The sequence below is a fragment of the Marmota marmota genome, unplaced genomic scaffold (assembly GCF_001458135.2).
Source record: "Marmota marmota marmota unplaced genomic scaffold, marMar, whole genome shotgun sequence".
Classification (NCBI taxonomy): Eukaryota; Metazoa; Chordata; class Mammalia; order Rodentia; family Sciuridae; genus Marmota; species Marmota marmota.
Genome location: NW_026000229.1, coordinates 29,152,203 through 29,170,232, shown reverse-complemented (window position 1 = coordinate 29,170,232; position 18,030 = coordinate 29,152,203). Strand labels below are relative to the sequence as shown.

The following is an 18,030-nucleotide window of genomic DNA, read 5'->3' as shown; positions in this document are numbered from 1 at the left end:
TAAAGTACAAAAATCTCAGGAAAGCTACTTCACCTCTCTAGCACTTCGATTTTCTAATCTGCAACACAGGATAACAATCCTTAATACTTATTTAATAAAATCATTATAAGAATTAAATAAATTAATAAATACGAAATACTTAGAGCAATGCCTGACAAACAGTACAAACTAATTCTTAGCTATTATTATCTTGTGAAAATAAGCAACATGAAATTAAATGCGAACAGATAATCACCTTTTCTTATCAGCAAGAAACTTAAGGAAAAAAAAAACAGTACAGGAAACAAGTGTCATTTAAACATCATACAAATAGGACATCAAAAAGCATAGGTGTATAAAAATGGTTCATTACTCTGAAAATAAACTGATATCCTGAAAATGTCAAAAATTTTTTAAGAATGATTAAACTCACTAAACATCTGTAAACAAGAATAAATTTATTTAATTTCTTTTAAAGATTTAATGATATACAAAATGTATATAGTATAATATCTTTTAAGTAATACACTTTTTCTTTCTCCCCCCCCATCAATATTAAACACTATTTAAACAGCTTATCTCTGCTTGCCTTGTCTGTATCTATGAGATACACTACTGAATACAAATAAGCTTTACATTGCTCCCTTCCAAATAATAATTAAAACTAGTACCTAGGAAACAACAAGAAAAAAAAAAAAAAAAAAAAAGGAAAAAAATCAAAGCATAAAACTTTAGATGAAAAGCTTTTCTTGTTGTCGCTGAATATTCAAAAATATCTGGGGCAGTTAAATTACATTTTATTGGCATAGTTGCATTGCAATCTCCCGACATCACATAATGATGATCCAATTCATTTAATCTCTTAAATAAGTACCACAAACAACATTCATGTTCAGATGTTCCCACATAATTTTAAATAAAAGCAAGAGCTCACTTTTACATTCTGATTTGATATACTGGTCAATAACATCTTTGGGGAAGTATGTAACTTCCACTACAGACACAGATAGGGAAAAAGTAACTTTTCTCATTCCCTTGAAGAGCGAGTTAAATATCTCCTTTTACCATGGCTTTCTTCTGCTTAACAGTGGCTTGATAAGACAATGTTAAAAAACAAAACAAAACAAAACAAAACAAAAAACTAATACTTTTGCACAATTGGGCTCTAACAAAAAAAATGGCTCTATCTTTAAATAAGGAGCCTAACCCTGATTCATAAATAAAGTCTTTCTTAGAAAATGGTCTTCAGCTGAGGCTTTTTATATTTCCATGAACCTAGAATTAGAAGTCACCTTTTTCATGTCCAACAAGCATCTAGTAGAGAGTTAGTGACATCACTGAACACAGCGAGGAAGACTTCTGACTGCCATTTAACCAAAGGCTAAGTGTTTTCTTCATTTCTCTAGCTGAATGGCAATAAACCAGCTGCCAATAAAATGTGCACAGACACCTAACTTTGGTTAATGGTATTGCACCACATAAGAGGGAATCATCACCCTCATCAGAACTAAGTAAAATGACACCCTCTGCTTAAGAGCCCTTCAAAATTTTTAAATACTAATTTTCCATTACCTTTAAAATTTCTTCAGCTGTCCACTGAATTCTATAGGGAGTTTCTAATTGACTAATTAGGTCAAAAGAATATTGACCTTTAAACTGTGCTGGGGTCAACAAATTCAATTTGCACACACCTTTTCTATATTAACAATTTCTTCCTGAAGGAAAGTGACATAGTAACATTGAGGGAAGTGTAGGCAAAACCAATGATTCAGTAATATTATAACATCAAACGAACAGAATTAGTTGATTCTGATTCTTTGGTGGAATTTCCAGGCTGAAGATTCAAATCTGAAGGTTCTTCCTGAGGAAATATAATCTTATCAGGTGTATAGTCATTCCTCTTCAGATCTACATTCACCAACCCGAACAATAACAACAACAACAACAAAAAAAAAGTCAGTATTTCTTAGAAATGGAGAATTAAGAACATTTTATTAATAAATTTTCCTCTAAACATTAGACCTTATTTTCTGCAGTTATATATTTAATGATCACAAAATTTATATACATAAAAATGAAATCATTCATTGAACAAACACAGTTATTACACACTGATCATTATTAATCAGCAGCCATTCATATAAATTTGGGAATATACAAACGAAAAGGCAGACAAGGTCCTTGTTCATGGAGCCTATATTATAGTGGATGATAGAAAATAAGCAAATTGAAAAACAATACAATTAGAAACAGTAACAAGTGCTTTGAAGAGAAGAATATGATGAAGTATGATAAGGGCCAGATGAGAGACGGTATAGGGTGATTCTTTCAGACAGGGCTGGGCAGAAAAGCCAGAGGAAGAGACTCTCTTGAGTACAGACCTGAATATTGAGAAGTAAATTAAAATTCTAAAAGGAATGTTCTAGGAAGATAGAAGGTTAACTATAAAGACTAAGAAAGAATTAAGACTTGATATACTCTAACAGTGGCATGTAGACAGTGTGACTTATGTATAGCAAGTGAGAAGACTAGCAGAAAATGAGGTCAAGCAGCAGTTGATGGCCAAGCATTGTCAAACTATAACCTGTGGGCTAAATTTGGCCTGTTGCATATTTTTATAAATAATTTTGCTGCAATGCAGCCAAGTTCTTTGTCTATTGTCTACAACTGTTTCTGCACTGTGATGGTATAATTAGGTAGCTGAGACACAGACCGCATGGCCACAAAGTAGAAAACACTTACCTGTCCTTTGTAAAAGTTCACCAACCCTTGATTTAGGGAATGTAAACTATGATGTATAACACAGATTAAAATAAATCTACTGGAAGGTTTTAAGCAGTCTCACGGGAGAACTATAATCTGATTTGTTTTAAATAAATATTCTAATGGACATGTGAAGTTAGGGGTAAATGGCAGCCATCCAAGAAACAAGATGGTGCCAATTAAAATGAAAAAGAAATGATGAATTTTAGGGGAGATTTCAGAATAAGAGTATATAGAACTTGATGGATTGGTCATGAAAAGTGAGGGAAAAGACACTGGATAGTTTTAATTTAGAGGTTGAGCAGCTAGCGGGGTCAAGCATTAGTGAAATGTAGAAGTGGAGACTTGTGTGTAGGGGTGGGAGATGAAAAATCAAGAGCTCTGGAATAGATATGTTACTATAAAGATACTTTAGGATATCAGAAACAGGAGCACAAGAAAGTAGTTAAGTCTTTAGATAAACTTGGTACAGTCAGTATGTAAAATGCATTTATAGCCATGAGACAGGATGAAATCACTTAACCCTTAAACCATCAAATTCTAAGTTTTCAATTCTGTGAACATTTCAATGAAATTGACACAGGTGTATTAAAATAAGTTGGAAATATTGTATTTAAATATGTCAGAAATATAATCACATTATAATCATTAAAATATTCTTACTATAATCTATATCATATTATATATACTATATCCATGTTTTTATAAGTGTTCCACATTTGGGATAATGGGACAAAACAGGTTAAGGAGTTATGACAGATGAGAATAGAATTAGAAACCTTTATGCAGTAATATCAAATTTATAATTTAAATCAAGCATGGTCATGCTTACACTCTTGTACCTTTACATGAATATAAAAAAGAACTGATACTCAAAATATGAACTGTTATTTTAATCTGAAAAATAGTCTACATAAAATGACCCAAATACACGTTCACAACTACATGTATTTTTTTTTTTTTTAATTAAATTTTACTTCAAGACTATGCAGTATGGCCTTAGGGAATACAAACTAATATGTAGCTGTACTATACCAAGAATAGTAGAGAGATATGCAATTATAGCTCAGTTTTGATTGTGTTATTAACCAATGGGTGTAATCATAAGTAATCTCAACTAATTACACTATCTACAAAAGAAGGGAACTGGATTGGGTTGCTGCTGAGGTTGAAAAAATTAGAGACCATTAAATCAAATATTTGTACCTCTAGCCTTAGCCTTAACTTGGCCAAATTAGTTGGCTACCTAACCTTAGCCAAGTAGTTATTACTATTGGTTATTACTATTGTAGTAACTACCTTGGCTAACAATTTATGTACTATATTAAGACATTTTTTTTACCTGGAAGTTTAAGCTTTCTACAGCAAGAATTACAGTGATGTTTTGCTCTAAAGTTTTTAATTGCATCTTCTCCTAGATTCGCTGGGCCAAAAACCATATCACAGGATCTGTGAAATTGATTAAAAAAAAAAAAAGAAAATTTATGCAAACAGAAATGTAGAATCTGAAAATATGCCTTAATGAAATTGTTAAAACTTATTACCTCTTTTCTTCTGCTTTTATCACAGATGGGTCAGTCAAATTTTCACCCACACCTTTATGTATATGTAAAAAAGACAAAAATTTTTATTACATAATTGATATTAACATTGACGTTTGCATAATAAAAGTCTAGAGGTTATTTTACCACATCATCCATCATTACAATGTTAAAATTATTCAAAGGAGTATAAGTTCTTCTCTCTTAATATTTCATAACTTGATTTATAACCTCGGCATCCCACCAGGAACAGACATAGATCCTGTGATGTGAATGAGAGTTAAATGTCAAAGTGAGAAAGTAGGCATGTAAGCTCCTATTGGTACCCAGTTTCTGATTCAACAGGGCCTTATGTGAAAGGTCTATACAGTCTGCCCTCGATCCACCTTAGTTATTAGCAAAGGACAATTTGGTACATAAAGAAGCATAAATCCATAGGACTTTTAAAAGAAACACTTTTGATTTAAGAAAAAAAAAATCACATGTTAATATGTAATAAAATTATAAAGATATTCAGAACATAAAAAGTAAGATTATGAACATCTTCAGCTCCAGCCCCCTCCAGAGTTATTAAAAGCATGGTTAAATCTTTCTAGTCTCTCATATATTCATATATAAATACCACCTACTGACATTTTGAATAATCAGCAAATTTAACCTATTAGAATGAAACCTAATTAAATGGTTTATCCACAAAAGAAAAAAAACATCAGAATTAAAATGCAATACTCTTTTCCACCCAACAGATTGGCAAAGATAAGGAATATTCAACACTGGAGAGTCTGTAAAGAAATGGGCATTTGAATACAATGCTGAATATAAATTCAGCTTTCTATGGAGGTACTTTCAAAAACTGCTTTTTCTTTTTACTAAGCCCATTTAGGAACCTACTTTATGGAAATAAAAGTAGCAAGCAATACATGTGTATGTTTGCAGCAGCACTGTTTATAGTGTCAATAAAGGATGTAAATGCTATACAGACTATCACAAAACTATTAAAAGAAATAACTTAGATTTAATAAATAACAACCTAAAATATGTCCATGGTATATTGTTAGGTGGCAAAAACAAGTGAAAAAAATATACATCTCCTGATCGCAGTTTTGGGAAAACCATCACAACACAACAAAATGATAAAAAATTAAGGAGGGGGTATTTTCATTTGTGTGTGTCTTTATGGAAGTAAAGAAACATAAAGGATGGGAACACTTTGTTGTTTATATTTTTAATGTTAAATTATATAGGAATCATCTAAAATATTCCTTCAAAAATGGCTTTATGGGGCTGGGGCTCAGTGGCAGAGCACTTGCCTGGCGTATGTGAAGCACTGGGTTCAATCCTCTGCACCACATAAAAATAAAGGTATTGTGTCCATCAAAAAAAAGGCTTTATGAACACATTAATTATATAAAGAAAATCACAATTATAGATCACCTTTGAATGATGTAAGGGTAGGCGTACTGATTTCCTGTGCAGTCAAATATATGCACATAATATTTTCAAAAGTTTTTCCAGGTCTTTCTTTATTAACAAGTGCTTGCTGTTTGTTAACTTAAAAAAAAAAAAAATTGTTGCAAACTTTCATTATAAGTTAAAAATGAGGTCCCTAAAAATCTTGACCAGATATGAGCAAGTTTTAAAAACCTTTAAAAGTGTATTGAGAAAAACTAGATCAAACAAAAACAAACATATTTCTTATTACCAAAAAGAGAAATCTTTTGGTAAAAATAAGAAAAGCCCCACACTGCATAGATAATGCAGATAGTTTTAGTTATCTGGGCAAAAGGCAAGCACTTATGGTACTCAGCTCCAATCTTTTTGTTTATCTTATTGCTGGAATTTCATATTCATTTCTTTGTGTTGAGGTGATGGTTGAGATAGTAAGCAGACATTTAATAAACCCTGTCCTGCTCAGTCTTGAAGGGAGCAAAATCTCATCTGATGGGTGACTGTCTCTTTGCCATCTTGTGATTTAAGATTTTTTGGGTGTCTGTGTGGGGTAACCAAAATGGAAGCAGTACTGATGCTGAGATGGCTACTAACCTTGGGTCTCATCTCCTTGATTTTCCTTATCCTCTTTATTGCCGTCCTTTCTAGTATGTCTTTGGAGAGAAACCCCTGCTGAATCGTGGTCTATAACCCTGATACACATTCTGTCTCATGGGTCTACCTTGTACCCTGGTTGTCAGCACCCTCCATCACTTCTCCCTGTACAGGAGAATTGGAATACTGTGGTCGACGCATAGGGTCTCTGCATGTAATAAGGTGGGAATCTTCACCTGCAGAAGGACCAGCATTGTTGGAACTGGCCTTCAGAAATGCTCTCATATCCCTCATTCTTTTCCCACTATTTTGGTAAATCTGCTGGTAAATGCACAAAGACTATGACTGAATGGTTACGGTCTACTGTATATATTTTCCAGCCTTGAACTGGAACTCCACCAAGGACCATCACGTCTATTGCTTCTTTATCCTTTTCTCCTTTAATAACATTAAACTCCACAGCCTTCACTCTTACACTGTAAAGGTACTTCCTTAGGTTATTCTTTATGGTAGTCTGGTATATAAATGTATCTTCCTTGATGTTATTCCTGTTAATAAAACTGTATCCATTTCTTACACTGAACCTTTATTTAACTGCTCCCAAAATTTTTCCTGTGATGAGATTCTTGTCTGCTTTTGTCTCGGCTGGTGGGTACCACTGATGTGAGGCTGCCTGCAACATGGCTCCATCTGTTATCCATGATGCCAGGCTTAGTGTTGGCAGTGATGAAGTTAGAGGCAAGGGCCAAGGCCTGCCACTCACTACCAATCAAACTCTGTGTATATATATATATATATTTTTTTTCTTTTTTGGGGTATTGATGATTGAACCCTGGGGCATTTTATAACTGAGCTACATCCCTAGTCCTTTTTATTTTGAGACACAATTTCATTAAGTTATTTACACCCTTGCTAAATTGCTGAAGCTGGCCTCAAATTTGCAATCCTCCTGCCTTAGCCTCCTGAATTGCTGGGATTACAGGCTCATGCCAATGCATTCAGCTTCTGTGTATAACTTCTGACTCTCCCAATACTTTAATTAATAACCTGCTGTTGACTGGAAGGCTTACTGATAACATAGCTGATTAACATATATTATGTATTATACAGTGAAGAATATAGGAGAATGTCAAGAGATTACAATTTCTAAGATGAACTGCAGTACTCTATCTATCTATCTATCTATCTATTGGGTGGTGGTGCTGGGGCTTGAACCAAGAGCCTCAAGCACAGTAGGCAAGTGCTCTATCACTAAGCTATACTCCCAGCCCTTTTATTTATTTTCTTATTTTGAGACATAGTCTATTAAGTTGCCCAGGCTGGTCTTGAACTTGCAATCCTCCTGAATCAGCTTCCTGAGTAGCTGGGATTATAGGTATATGTTGTCACACTAGGTCACACAGCATTTTAAATGGATGCTTGGAACATCTGAACTAGCAGGAGAAAGTGACTATAAAATTTTTATAGTAATACAATATGTGTTGTAGTTAATTTTATGCAGTTATGAGTTAATATCATGTCTTTACATTTATTAAAAATTTCTTACCTTCTTACCTTTTAAAAAATTTTTTATTTTTTTGGTACTGGGGATAGAACCTATGGCCTTGTGCAGCTAGGTAGATAAACACTACCACTGAGCTATATCCCCAGGCTGACAACTTCTTTACATTTGTTTACATTTCTCTTGACTGCAATGGCACCATGTGCACCCTGTATGCATAAATACTGATAAATTCTAGCTCTTTATCATAAATTTGAATATATTTTATGGTAGTAAAATGATAAAATAGACTATTTCCTACAGATATTTTATACATTCATGACATACCTAACATTTTCTTATTTTTTTGGTAACTCTACACTATATGGTTCATCTGTGAATTTTTAAAAATTATCACAAACCTGCAAAAAAGAAATCCATATTTAAGTAGATCTGTGTAGTTAAAATTCATGTTGTTTAAGGGTCAATTCAACTGTACTTTGCTCACTGAAAATAATTACCACCCTTTTAATTAAATAAAAATAAAGCAGGAAATTTTGTTTGGTCTCATTTACTTGCAACTTGAAGAAAATTAAGAGATACATACTGAAGAATCTTATTAGAATATTATAAGAATATAGCTGACCTAACTAATAAAAGAGCAAGTTTTTACTATATACAAGTTTTTACTATATACTACACACCAAGTTAGTAATGTACATAAAATGATGAACTACTGAAAAAGTTATATTTACACAAATTTTCACTGAGCTGAATCAATAAACTGTTTGCTTTTAAATAAATTTAAAAAAATATTTTTAGTTGTAGATGGACACAATGCTTTTATTTATTTACTTACTTAAAAAAATATATCTTTAGTTGAGGATGGACACAATGCCTTTATTTTATTTACTTTTTTTTTTGTGGTGCTGAGGATCGAACCCAGTGCCTCACATCTGTGAGGCATAACCCCAGCCCCTTAAATAAATTTTTACATTGGTATCTGTATAATGAAAAGAGTTACTGAATGATAAACATTCTAGACAATTATTCTTATGTGACTTAAAAATATGATCTGAGTTTACATTTGAAATTAAGGCTGTTCTTTATGAAGAAAAATTATATATGAAAATATTATCCAAGCAGAGGGATGCTAATTGCCTATTTAACTTTCCTTTGACACTGTTGTAAAGCTGAAGAGACATGACTTCAAGCAAAGCTGTTTTCTCACAGCTACAATTTCTTTTTCTTCTTTCACATGTACATCAGAGTTATCTTCTAAAATGGTTGTAAAGAATTTTTTCAAAAATTTTTTTAGTTGTAGATGGACACAATATCTTTATTTTTATTTATTTATTTTTATGTGGTGCTGAGGATCGAACCCAGGGCCTCATACGTGCAAGGCAAGTGCTCTACCACTGATCTACAACCCCAGCGAGGAATTTTTCATACCCTGTTTATATACTGTTCTACCACCCACCAAGTGCTGGAATATATTTTCCTTCCCCTGAATCCTAGCTGCCCTTATAACCTGCCTTGAGTGCTGGACTTGGTGGTGCTTGCCTGTAATCTCAGTGACTTAGGAGGCGGAGGCAGGAGAATCTCCAAGCTCAAAACCAGCTTTAGCAACTTAGCAAGTACCTAAGCAACTTAGTGAGACCCTGCCTCAAAATAAGAAATAAAAAGGGCTGGAGATGTAGCTCAATGGTAAAATACTTCTGGGTTCAATCCCCAGTAATAAAAACAACAATGACAACAACAACAAAAGACTTGCCTTGACCAGGAAACATGTGAAGCAAGGAATGTGGGCCTAGCCCTAAGTATTTCTACTTTCTCCCTAACAGAAAACAATTGCCGTGTAAAAAGTCCAAATACCTGAAACTACCATGCTATGTGAGAAAGCCCAAGCTACTTAGCCATGTGGAGAGACCACTTGGGAAACTGAGAAATTCAGCTGATGAAATACTAAAGGCTGCATATGCTTATCAAAATGTTTTACCTTTACAACAATTAAGATAGCCAAATTTCATTATTCAAAGCCCTGATGGCCATATTCTACTGCTGATTGACTTATTTTATAGCTTCTATCAATCTAAGATTTTAAATTAGCAGATTCAATAACACATAAATAGGTAAGAACTTATTACACAATTTCACCATAGCAATATTTTAATAAACTTACCTTGTAAATCAAGTACCAGCAATTCCCCTCTGGTATATTCATAAGTCCAATGGCTAAAGGCTAGCATGATCTCTTCTAACGTATTAGTTGGAATAATCTCATCGCCATTATTATTGTTGTATTTTCTAAATTCTCCAGTCATACATTCTTCCACAGCAAACCACTGTCCTGCTGAATGGCAATACAGCAGGAAAACTTCAAGGAACCTTATGAAAAACAGTTACAGATATTACCACCAGTTTGGTTAAGAAAATTCTAATTGATCTGGATCATGAATAAATTATTTAACATTAATAATGAAGGTCAAGAAACTGCTAGCCACATAATTCTAAAATATTACAGAAAAATACCATAGAAAAATGTAAAGGTTTACCTTGGAGAATATGGTATGGATTTGGGTTTCATTTGATTGAAGGCAAATGTGAGTTTCTGTGCTGCTCTCTGTTGTTGAATTTCCTATAGAAGAAGGGAAATCCCTTGATTAATATTTAAACTAAAAATGGATTTTGCTTATTCACTCTAGAAGTGAAAAAACAAAGTTCTTACATTACACAGTTATATATTCACTGATACTTACTCTGAGACAGAGATGCAGAACTGTATCCTCTTTATAAATACTTGACCATGTGTTAACCACCTCAGGAAGAAAAGATTTAATAATATAAAGATGCCCTGATTTGAGGATATCATGTTCTGACCAGGTACACTGAACTTTAACAGCTCTTCGTAAACCTCCTCCCATCTCCTCTTTACTTAAAAACTCTATTTTGGCACAGAGGCCTAGTTGTGACCAAGAAGACATGCTGTTATTTAATATGCTGGGTGAACTCTCTTCCAATCGGTACACCGTGACAGGCTCACCTGCAACGTGAATGGACAGAGTTTAAAATCAAATTATGAGTCCTTAAAAATGACAAAGTAGAATAAAAATTTGCAGGTATCTTTGGGTAAGTAAGGAATAAATAGAAGATAAAATGAAAGAAGTATAGTTTTTTAGAAGTTTAGTATGATGAATGACAGGAAATCAATATTCTTCCTTAATATCTCTGAATTCATGTATAAAGACAAAACATTTTTGAAATAATGAACATTTTAAAGATAAACTTAGAGAAAGCAACTGAAATTCTAAACATCTCGGAGTTAAATTTTAGGAGGAAGTTAGAGCTATCTGTTCCACAGATCCTGTGATATAAATTTATCTATGCTTTTGTTATTAGGCAGAACTTTCCTGAATTACAGTACACCTTTCTTTGTGGGTATGCCAGTAATAGAGAAATTAAAAACTTCTAATTTTTTTTCTACTTAAGTATACCTCTCTTATGTAGTAGACTAATTAAGAATTTATATGAAATTGACATTTCTTAGTGATCCTTTTTCTTTTTGTCCCCACCCATGTTCTATGCTATAACTAAAAAATCAGTGAAAAATTTACTTTCCCTTTCATCTCCTTATTTTTGAGATTTACCTCTTGGAGGCACAGGTGTGAATGGAATGCTCTGGGATAATCTCATCAAGTTATTTCTTTCCACAGCTGCATAAAAATAAGAGAAATAATGAAATCTCTAAAAGTTCACAATATTACTAAATTTTGTCTTTTATATTACTGACCTGAATAATAATAATTTGTATCCATGACAGGCTTAAATGGAGAAGCAAGACCTAAAATGCAAATACACAAATGAGACTATTTTTAAAAGTACTAGTGCAACATTATTTTTTGTTCAGACATTTTCATATAATACCCTATATATCCTTTAAGTAACCTCTCCTCATAAAAATAGAAAAAAATAAGTAAAGAAATACGACCATTATGTGCCTTATTTCCCCATTATGCCAGATTAGATGGTTACTATACACCAGACACCTGAAAGGGAAGAAGTGCGTGATGCTTCACATTCTCTTGCCACAAACCGTACTCTTCCAATTCCTCCCACTCAAAAAAGAGTTTTTATTTATGACTTTTGGGGTTTGAGGTATGTAACCATGTAACCATTTTAGCAAGTCCGTCATGAGAAGATGAACTTCAGGAATGTGAAATACATTTCTCCAGAGAGACACTCTCATCTCTAAATTTTCTGAAGTTTTCACTTTTAAATGGAACAAGAAGATGCAAAGGTATGAAAGTATTAAACTGAACACTACACTGGGAAATGATTTAATATGAACTGAACTAATTTATATTCATCACAATGACCATAAGTGTTTTAAATTCCTCAGTGGATACAGAGACCTTAGTCCAAATTATTTCTAATTCTGTAAGTATGTATCATCATGATTGATTCTCTACAAGTGATTTGAATATGCAGCCAAGATTACAAATTAATGAGCAAGAGTATAAGCATACCTGAAGGAGGTGAAGCTACAGAAGCAAGGAATATCAACTTGTTAAGAGCCTAATATGCCACACTAGAAAGCAAATAGATTTTATTGACTGACAGCGAGAAAAATATGGAGCAGAAGAATGACAAAATGAGATCTTTTAGAAAAAACATTTTGGTGGTAGAACACAGGCTAGAAGTAAAACTAAAAGCAGGGAGCGGAAAATGGTATAACCATCTTGAAAACCTATTTGGCAGTAACCACTGAATATGAACATAGTACATACCCTACAACCCAGCAATTCCACCCCTAGGCATGTAACCAACAGAAAGGAGTACTTATGTTTACCAAACAATATGAACAAAAATGCTCATAATGACAGAAATCAGAAGAGCCATATACTGGGAACTACTAAAATGCTCATCAAATATTAGAATGGATAAATTTAATATACTCACATAAGGAAATACATGAAGTACCAAGAATGTACAAATTACCACAATACACCCCTACATTGATAAATTTCATAAAAATAACTAGAAGCCAGACATACATAAATATTACATATTGTATGATTCCATATATATATATATACACACACACAGTGTGCACGCACACACACACACACACACACACACAACATGACTTCACTGTGTTAATACAGGGGTGTAATAAGAAGCCAGAAAAGAGCTGGGATATTGACAATATTCTGTTTTTTTGGGTGTTGATTACATGGGTATACTCTTTTTATGAGAATTCCCTGAGGGTTTATTGAATTATTCTTAATGTATATTTATACTAAAAATGATAGTCTAAACTGAAGACACAGTAGGATATACAGTAGAGGATGGATTCTAGAAATACTAAGAGGTAAATGCAATAGCACACGATTAGAAGTGCAAAGTCAAAGCAGTAAATTATAACTTCCTCAAGTTTCACATATCTGGCTTAAAGAATTTACTAGAACAATGAACAGTAGAGAAGAAACAGTCTGAGCAATAGGGATAAAAGGGTGGTAGTGACAGAAAACAGATCATTGTTCATTGGTTTGTTTGCAAAACATCTGTATTAATGAGAAACTCCTGGGAAAAATTTTCTAGCTACCTTGGCTTTTTTGAACTTGGATATCTAAAATCTCTTGCTTAGGGTAAAAGGGTCACAAATGACTTTAATAGGTCATATATGATTTTCAATTTTTCATATTAAATTTACCACATAGACTCACCATTTAATGTTCCTTCCTCAGATGGCCTAAAAAAAAAAAAAAACAATAAAAAGCATAATATAAAGCTGTGTCACATTTTAGTTCTGGCTACTATTCAATTTTTCTATTTTACAGGACTATCACGAGTATTCTGACGTTTGGATTCACATTCATTTGAATATTTGCCATTTTCCCTTAGTCAACTATTAATTCATACATAGATATGTATATATCCATATGCATCTACTATTTTATTGATTATTTGTTTTTTAAAATATATTTTTTACTTGTTATTAGTTATACATGATAGTAGAATGTATTCTGACATATTTTGTACATATATGGAGTATAACTTTTCTCATTCTTCTGGTTGTACATGATGTAGAATTACATTGTTGTGTAATCATATATTCACATAGAATAGTAATGTCCAATTCATTCTATCTTTCCTGTTCTCATTCCCCCTCCCTTCCCTTCATTCCCCGTTGTCTAATCCAAAGTACTACTATTCTTCCTACCCCTTCCTTATTGTGAGTCAGTTTATTGATAAATTGTATCTTCAGTTTATTCCTATATAAACATCATTCCTAGTTTAGTGTCAAACTGAAAGTAAGATATTAACTAAGTAAAATATTTCATGACTTCTGTATTTGTAGGAGATTCATTACACTGTGATAACAATGTCTTGAAATGACTTTCCAGGATTCTAAAAATACTCCAATAGTACTGATGGGAAAGGAACTCAAGAGACCAGTAATAGATGTCATTCTGCAGAATTCAATTTCAAATGTCAATTTTTTGTACAATCTTCAAAATATTTTTAATAACAATGTCTATTTGCAACAAGTGGAAGTTCTTTTTTTTAAAAAAATATTTTTTAAATTATAGATGGACACCATACCTTTATTTATTTTTATGTGGTGCTGAGGATGGAACCCAGTACCTCACATGTGTGAGGCAGGCATTTTGCCACAGAGCCACAACCCCATTCCCATGTGGAAGTTCTTTTAATTTCAAGGATTCCAATGCAAAATAAGAGACCCACATATAGTTGAAAGAAGAGTGGAATGAGAACAGAAAAATGGGTTCCAGGCTTTGCTCTACCCATATATACAGCTATGCAGCCTTGCTCAGGACTGAAAGGAAAAGATCCAAAAGGATCTTGGGAGTAAAGGGCTTATGGCAGCCTCTCTTTCCAGTTTTCATATTCCATCCAACCTTAAAGGTTGATTTTTACCTTAATAGCATATAACTATTCGCATACAGGAATTATTTTGACACAAGCATTATCCCTTTGCCTGCTGCTAATAACCACTCTTTTTCTCGGCACTAAAAAAGTCGAACTCCAACATTTTGGATACTTCTCTGGGTCAACTGTGTTAGACAGCATTTCCTTATTAAGACACCAGAATTCAGATCAACTTCCAGTCACCTATTCTGTATTTATATCCTGTATCTTTGATTATAAAAGATAACAGTCCCTGAAGAGGTCTGAATGAAGGTAGGTCTTCTAAATGCCACTCAGGGCTAGGCTACTCAAACATTTTGAAGAGCTGCTTACCTATGTAGCACATGGTTTATTTTCTTCTCTATATATTCACAACCATTTCAGATTCTTACTGGAATGTATAATTTCTTCAAATTGGCTTTCCTTCTCAAGTGGTCTGTATCAGAGAGTTAACCCTCCATGCTTCCAGGATCAAATTAGTGTCAAAACAAGACTTTAAAAATTTGCTTAGAAAACCTAAAATACTACTTCCTAGTTAGGCACACAGAAGTTATCTTTGATTCTTTTTTATCCTTAAGTTTTATCTGTAGTAAAAAATTTCACTTTCCAAGGACAGTTATCTGTCAGGTTTCCTTTTGTTCCCACCTTTTGATTCTGGATTACCTATCAGTTTTTTAGCGAATCTTCCTATATACAGACTCTCTAATGTACACTGTGTATTACTGCTCTAATCATCAAAGTATTTTCCAAAAGAAACTGCAAAGTTTGATTAGAATGACGGACAGAGAAGTTAATCATATATAAAACTTAAGTACAGAACTTCAACAAATTTATTCAAGAACAAGTTGGAAACAAGACTAAGTAATCATGGATGGTAGGGCACTTGCATAGCATGTGTGAGGAGGCCCTGGGTCCAATCCTCAGTATTAAAAAAAAAAATCAAATCAAAATTGTTTCACTATTAGGAAGATTTAGTAGAATGTAATTATAAAGTATAACTATGTTTCCCAATCTCATCTATATAAAGAAATGTGATGCTAGAATAATAATCACCTATAAATAAAGGAGCATTAAAGAGATAATGCAAAGAGCTGAAAAAAGGATTACTTACATTTCTCTGTTTGATGGCCTATCTTGTAACCAATCCTGTAGTTAAAAACAAACACAAACAAAAACTCAAAAACCAAAAATCTCTAGATGAAACATAAGTGCTTAACACTTTTGTTTCTTATAGTATGTTTCAAGAATGAGGGGTTAAAAATTCAATATGAAGTCCTTGTGTCATATAAATGAACTTATAAGACAATAAATGTATATAACTACCATAAGGTGGAATAAAGAATTTCAGGAGTCTTATTTCCCACAGCATAGTTTTTCTAGTTCTACAAATTGTTTGATGACAATCTTACTGTAACAAAATATACATTTGTTCCTATGATTCTAAAAATAATGTGCCCCTTGCCAAAAGAATATCAAAGTACAAACAGAAAAATTAAAATCATGCAAACAATGAAATTCAAAAACAATTGCTAATGATATATAGGCATTTTATCTTAGCCTTCTTTGTATATATAATGGTTTTTATCCAGCAGATTTGGTGATGTTTCTAGGTATAAATATTTTTATTTCTCTAGTTTGGATCCTGAATTTGAATTTTTACATATTCTAAGTCATTTATAGTTCTTCAAATTTTGTCTACTCTGAGTCAAATAGATACACTTCCCATGTATCTTCACATTCAACGTATTTTCCACCTATCCATTTTGTTTTCTGATGTATTCTGATGCAGTTTAGTAATCTCTTTGGATAAGAGATTATCTAACCCCTATTGAGTATTTATTTATTATTTGTGTCAGTGGTGCTTATTAACTACTAAGCCAAATCTCCAGACCTTTTTATGTTTTATTTTGAGACAGGGCCTTGCTAAGTTGCTGAGGCTGGCTTTGAACTTGTGATTTTCTTGCCCAAGCCACAGAAGCTGCTGGGATTATAGGGTGTGCCACCACACCCATTTTAATTCTTAATTTCTAGATTCTTTTCAAATTTGGCAGTCTTTTAGCACAGTATCTTTTTTCCTTTCCTCATGTCTTGAAATATGTTCCTTTATGCCTTTTAACCACTTTAGATGTAGTTATTTTATTATCTACAACCCAAAACACTACTATTGTTATTAGGTGTCTGATACTGTTAATATAAATTTCTAATTTGGCATTGTGAGGTCATCTTCAAGGGGACTTTGTTGCAATAGCATGCAGTTTAGGTTCAGGATGTATTTCTCCAAAAAGGAAGATCGGTTACTGTGAAAATCCATCGGCCAACTCCTTTCCATTGATGTAAATTTGTTTAATAACATGATTTTTAGCAACACAATCTATCAAGTTAATATTTTATATTAACACTGCTTTCTTCATATCTGACTATAAAAGAAATTTTTATTTCTCCTAAGCTATTTGTTTTGGATGTCAGATGTCTTACTTTTAAAGGGAATTTGCAAAATCAAATGGCTAGGAATAAGCTCATGAAATTATTTTTTTTAACTCAAACAAAAAGGTCCAGCCCTTCTTTCTTCTGCAAAAATTTTTCCTGACTATATACTACAAAAGAAATTTTCTCTATAACTGCCACTAAACATTGATTAAAGTTTTCAAAGGTAAATTTTTTTTGAAATTTTCATATAGAACAGCACCACCAATTAACTTTTCTTTAATAAATATGTATTCATTTACATGTATTTGTTTCATAGAAATCTACAAACCGGTAGTAAAGCTGCTTTGGAATCTACATCCTGAGTATCTTCTGTAGATGGTCTTCTACCACTGCTTTCTGCTGAAAAAAATTTAGAAAAGATAAAAACTCAAACAACTAAAATTTAAAAAAATATTGATTAATCAAATGAAAAGTGTTTCTAGGTATACTATATATAATCTTCATAAAATAATTTATTACCAACACTATGGAACACAAGAGTTGCACGAGGCTCAACAAACCCCCAAATTATTCAATTTATTTTGAGTATTCAAATTTATGTGTTGCAGGGCTGGGGATATAGCTCAATTGGTAGAGTCCTTGCCTTCCATGCACAAGGCCCTGGGTTCAATCTCCAGCACCACACATACACCAAACAAACAAACAAAAAAAGTGTACAAATTTATGTGTTACAAAAAAAAGTATGAGTAAAAGTTGTTTCCCTCTTGTTCCTAGAGAAGTCAAGAAACTCCTACTAGTAGATATTTGGTCTGTTTCCAATACTTGCTATAACAAAGACTGTTCCACTGCCCCCCCCCCCCCCCC

The 18,030-nt window shown here is 32.9% G+C and overlaps 1 protein-coding gene and 1 pseudogene across 4 annotated transcripts in view; both read right to left on the bottom strand.

The window, feature by feature from the left end:
• Positions 1 to 420: 420 nt before the first annotated feature.
• Trpm7 (transient receptor potential cation channel subfamily M member 7) overlaps positions 421 to 18,030 on the bottom strand; it is a 106,655-nt gene continuing 89,045 nt past the window's right edge. For 2 of the 4 annotated variants that reach the window (XM_048793113.1, XM_015480669.2), the window contains 11 exons: positions 17,495 to 17,565; positions 15,851 to 15,885; positions 13,533 to 13,558; positions 11,597 to 11,647; positions 11,454 to 11,519; positions 10,566 to 10,849; positions 10,362 to 10,444; positions 9,989 to 10,194; positions 4,287 to 4,338; positions 4,085 to 4,191; positions 421 to 1,887 (listed from right to left, as the gene is read on the bottom strand). In XM_048793113.1, coding sequence (XP_048649070.1) covers positions 1,757 to 1,887; positions 4,085 to 4,191; positions 4,287 to 4,338; positions 9,989 to 10,194; positions 10,362 to 10,444; positions 10,566 to 10,849; positions 11,454 to 11,519; positions 11,597 to 11,647; positions 13,533 to 13,558; positions 15,851 to 15,885; positions 17,495 to 17,565 — 1,112 coding nt within the window. In that variant the 3' untranslated portion in view covers positions 421 to 1,756. The remainder of the gene's footprint in view (positions 1,888 to 4,084; positions 4,192 to 4,286; positions 4,339 to 9,988; positions 10,195 to 10,361; positions 10,445 to 10,565; positions 10,850 to 11,453; positions 11,520 to 11,596; positions 11,648 to 13,532; positions 13,559 to 15,850; positions 15,886 to 17,494; positions 17,566 to 18,030) is intronic. The other 2 variants (XM_048793114.1, XM_015480670.2) reach the window with 1 other exon arrangement.
• On the bottom strand, positions 4,301 to 9,982 carry LOC125613314 (annotated as a pseudogene).